Genomic DNA, 4,351 nt, shown 5'->3' on the forward strand with positions numbered 1-4,351 from the left:
TTTCCTATTTATAAAATTTGAATAATAATTGATAATCTTCCTTCTTGTCCCATTTTTTTTTTTCTTGTCACAGCCTGGTCGACGAACAGTGTTATCCGTGGAGAGGTGTGCACGAACAGTGCAGATTGCAAAAGAGAACGAACTTGGAAGCTGCAGGCTGTCCTCCTCCGGCGAATCCTCTTCGAAAGGAATTGTACAAGGTCGGGCCGGCTTATCGATTGGGCAACGAGACCGATATCATGATAGAAATTTTAACATCGGGCCCTGTGCAAGGTAAATATTTTGGTTTTTATCATTTTGTATGTATTTATTATTTATTCCTCATGATGTGAAATTCATGGTTACATTTCAGCCACCATGAAAGTTTATCAAGACTTTTTCTCTTATGAATCGGGAATATACAAGCACACGCCGATTGCCGAGCTTTATGAATCTGGTTATCATTCGGTTAGGATTATTGGATGGGGAGAAGATGTATCCATGGATAATGGGTTGCCAATTAAATATTGGGTAAATATTGGGAATTAACGGATAAAACTTATTTAACGAATAACGAAATGAACGCGTCTTTTCTTTCAGCTGGTCGTTAACTCTTGGGGCCACCAATGGGGCGAGAATGGCTTGTTCCGAATCCGAAGAGGTATAAACGAATGTGATATCGAGTCATTCGTTGTAGCGGTATGGGCAAAAACTGTCTAAGGAAAAGTACAAGAATTAGGATTATTTGAATAATTTCTTCTTCCATGTTTCTTACTTCCGAGAAGAATCATCGATACTTTACGAATGGTTGCATTTATCTATCGAATCATTATCTCGTTCATTGCGTTTCATTGCTTTTCATTATGTTTTATTGTATCTCATTTATTATTAATGTACTAAATCGATCGATTCGCTCATCCTTATCCTTCCATAATCACACGTCTATCATTCATAAAAAATTCCAATCAATATATTTTATTAAACATATCAATCAATGTTTGTACAGAGTCGAATGAAACGATTACCAAATATTTTCTTATCATATATATGTATATATATATATATATATATATGTACATATATACGAATGTATGTATTAATTCATCTATTATTAGGGAATAAAATGCCAGACGTTCTGAATATATTATATATATATGTGTGTATATATATATATATATATATATATAAAATAGTTCTGATCGATATATCTGACCGATTCTTGTCGGAACGTATCACTGTCCGCATCTGTTACCACCTGTTACTCCTATTGTTGTGATTACTTTTCAAACTACTACGCTACGTCGACTACTTCTACAATGCGGCCTGTATATTTCCAATTTATCTTTTGGTGTGTTCATCGCGGAATAATCGATCGGAAATGGTACGTTATTGCCTCGAATTATGCAGGAATCTGTTATACCGAAAAAATGTTCTCCTGGCCCGAATGGTCCGCGACCGAACAAAAAGTTGGCGTATGCGAGTTGATACTGCGGCCAACCGAGAAGATGGTCTCCATTCTGAAGAAAATGCAAAAATAATTATTTTAATAATTTTCCATTTCTTCTCTGTCTCTCATCCTCATCATCTCATTCCCCATTTTCTCCCATTTTATCCTACATTTCATTTGTGCCCTAGTGTTTTTTCCCATTTATACATATATGACATTTTTTTTTTATCTTATTTTCTTTTTTTTTTATCTCCTAGAGTTTTTGTAGCATATTAGATATCTTAAAAGTAAATAACATCAACAAAGTAATTATATATTCTTTTATAATAAAGTATAGCGTTTTTACCGATGTTAGAGAATTATACGCCATATCCAGATATTTGGAGATTTTGTCAGAGTCTAGGCCAACGACAGATCCATAAAACGATTCGAGCTCTTTTTTCGATATTATTCCGCTTATGGAATTATTAATGGCGAGAAAAAATATTCGTGGTAAAATTTTTAACCAAAATGGAATCTCGTTGTAAGTTGCTCCTCCGATTGGCGCGACGACACGCGCCCACCAGCACAACCATTCTTCCAAGCTGATCTGTTTCTTCTCTTGAAAAATTAAATCCGCTAATCCCTGTTCAATCTCCAATAATCTCAAATATTCGGGTCCGTTCCACGACCAATCCGCAAATCTTCTTAATCGCTTTCAAAAGTGTTGAAATATTAGCATAAATATTAGCATAAACTTTCAATAATAACTGTATAACATCGCCTATTCATAGTATGTACCTCTGAAAGCATTCGAAAATCTTTTCGATTAATAAAACCATCTCTGTCATGATCCAAAAGATAAGTGAAAAAATGTGAAAACTTATCGCGTTGAATGGGCGCCAGATCCTTTAATTTTCCTCCCTTGTCAATTTCTTCTACAGCGATTAAATTTTCATCGCTGGCATATCGACTCACCCAAGTCGCTAATTTATCAAAAATATAAGTACAAAAAAACAAAAAAAAGAACAAAACAGGAACGCAAAAAAGAAAAAAATATTTAATTAATATAAAGATACGATGATAATAAACATGCATATATACAATGTGCATAAATACTTATAACAAACACGATTTTTGTGTTTTTTTTACACTTATTGTCTGTTTCTTATCCATTTGTAATTACATTATGTATCTTTTCCTTTCTAATGTATTTAACGTGTGTTTCGTAAATAAAAATCTTACTCCAAACATGTACACTCCAACTAGGATGTTCCAATTGTTTGTTGGAAACTGGAACACCAACGATTTCATCAACATTAGTCGAAACAGTCCGCCATTTCTTCAAAAAATCCTTAGTTCTGTCTCGTGTACGATCACAAGCTTGTCGCCAGTTAGTGATAAATTTGCGCGGTACTTTCAACGTGTGACTCTCTTCCAGATCAAATTCTTGGCTACCAGCAGAACTTCTGCTTCGTTTGTCAATCGTTTCAGCTTCCGTCGTCGTTTCATTTTTTCCCCCGTTTTCTTGCATCGAAGGATAATAAATTGGATCCTTTATACTATCCGAACGACTCTCCATCGTGGACTACGTCTTCTTAACTACCACTTATTCGTGCTACCTGAAATAATCAATTTCTCGACAAGAGGTCACCAGGTCGCTCGATAATAGAACTACCTATGCTATTTAATATTTTTATAACTGATTTTTCATTTTTGTGATTTCATTGATCATTTTCTGTCATATTCTTTCAAACTTTTGATTCGTCGCAATAATCAAATTAATCAAATCAAATCTTTTTTGTATATTTAAATAATTAAATTCTAGCAAATCAAATAAATAATATATATATATATATATATATATATAAAATACTAATAAAAAAGTAAAATAAAAAAAAATATACAAAAATATTTGCTACATACATACTTTTAAAAATTAATTAATTTATTTTTCTATTTTTGTGTTATAGACATTTAAACATTATCAAATTTATTATGAAAATTATCTTAAATTTTGTGAAATTTGCATAGTTTGAATCAATATCTGTATTCATTGAATTTTTTTGGTATTCTACAATTTAATAATTATTTCGATTTTTTTTTTTTTTTTTTTTTACCTTATCGATATGAATAAAATACGTTAAAAATTTAATACATTTTCTTTTTCATAGATGTCTCTGTCACTTTTAGTTGTAGTGTAGTCAAGTATACTATCTTCTATGTTTCAGATACAATGGTTTAACATATCAATGTCAAGAAGGTTGGAGGCCTTTCCTTCTGTTCCAATTGACGAAGGTGAGTGTTTCATGTTGAAAATCGTATTACATTTTACGAATCCAAACATATTTTTGAAGTACACATCAAAAAAATTCATTATCGAGAGTTGCTGTACAAAATATTCTTATGATTTCGTACATTATTTCTATGAGAACGTTATATTTATTATGTTACGTTTAAATTCGAGAGAAATTAACCTTATTTGTTTATTATTCTTATTTATTACATATTAAATTTTCATTGAAAACTAAAAGTTGTATTATACAAAATTTATAAAATTTTCTGTTGATTTTAATAATTATTAATCTTAGTTTCAAACTTTCTATTGTGTTATTTTCATTGATAAAGATGATATTAATGCCTGTGTTTTTCAGGGATTCGCAATGGGTGCATACAAATATATGCAAGAACTTTATCGCAAGAAGCAAAGCGATGTGCTCCGCTTCTTGCTTCGTGTCAGATGTTGGCAATATCGTCAGTTGACTAAAATGCATCGTGCTCCTAGACCGTCTAGGCCTGATAAAGCACGCCGTTTAGGTTATAAAGCTAAGCAAGGTATGAATGTAGTTTTTCAATAAAATATATAAAATAATTGAAATATTCTTAGATCAAATTAATTGTTTTAATTCTATTTATTGTAACAAAATTTAATTTTTTTTTTTTTTT

General features: G+C 31.4%; 3 protein-coding genes across 4 annotated transcripts in view; 2 read left to right on the forward strand and 1 right to left on the reverse strand.

Moving 5' to 3' along the window:
- The window catches only part of LOC102680053 (uncharacterized peptidase C1-like protein F26E4.3), a 6,514-nt gene extending 5,393 nt beyond the window's left edge, over window positions 1-1,121 (forward strand). For both annotated transcript variants that reach the window (XM_031511327.1, XM_006617393.2), the window contains exons 6-8: window positions 74-273; window positions 353-510; window positions 580-1,121. In XM_031511327.1, coding sequence (XP_031367187.1) covers window positions 74-273; window positions 353-510; window positions 580-699 — 478 coding nt within the window. In that variant the 3' untranslated portion in view covers window positions 700-1,121. The remainder of the gene's footprint in view (window positions 1-73; window positions 274-352; window positions 511-579) is intronic.
- A 106-nt stretch (window positions 1,122-1,227) lies between these two features.
- Window positions 1,228-3,195, reverse strand: LOC102680440. Its single transcript, XM_006617396.2, has 4 exons — window positions 2,651-3,195; window positions 2,207-2,391; window positions 1,773-2,120; window positions 1,228-1,496 (listed from the first exon to the last, which is right to left on the reverse strand). The coding sequence occupies exons 1-4, from the start codon at window positions 2,985-2,987 to the stop codon at window positions 1,263-1,265; spliced, it is 1,104 nt and encodes a 367-aa protein (XP_006617459.1). The 5' UTR covers window positions 2,988-3,195; the 3' UTR covers window positions 1,228-1,262.
- Window positions 3,196-3,636: 441 nt separating this feature from the next.
- LOC102680296 (60S ribosomal protein L15) overlaps window positions 3,637-4,351 on the forward strand; it is a 1,981-nt gene continuing 1,266 nt past the window's right edge. The window contains exons 1-2 of the mRNA XM_006617395.2: window positions 3,637-3,703; window positions 4,060-4,240. Of these exons, the coding sequence (XP_006617458.1) occupies window positions 4,069-4,240 (172 nt within the window). The 5' untranslated portion in view covers window positions 3,637-3,703; window positions 4,060-4,068. The remainder of the gene's footprint in view (window positions 3,704-4,059; window positions 4,241-4,351) is intronic.

This window comes from Apis dorsata, unplaced genomic scaffold, assembly GCF_000469605.1.
Source record: "Apis dorsata unplaced genomic scaffold, Apis dorsata 1.3 scaffold_307, whole genome shotgun sequence".
In the NCBI taxonomy this organism is placed as follows: domain Eukaryota; kingdom Metazoa; phylum Arthropoda; class Insecta; order Hymenoptera; family Apidae; genus Apis; species Apis dorsata.

Excerpts from the sequence above, each read along its gene's own strand:
- LOC102680440 (XM_006617396.2), bottom strand. The coding sequence starts at position 2,987 with ATGGAGAGTCGTTCGGATAGTATAAAGGATCCAATTTATTATCCTTCG. Across the intron at positions 2,392-2,650 it reads TTGGAGTGTACATGTTTGGA|CGACTTGGGTGAGTCGATAT; the intron begins GTAAGATTTTTA and ends TTGATAAATTAG. Across the intron at positions 1,497-1,772 it reads CGTATAATTCTCTAACATCG|AATGGAGACCATCTTCTCGG; the intron begins GTAAAAACGCTA and ends CATTTTCTTCAG.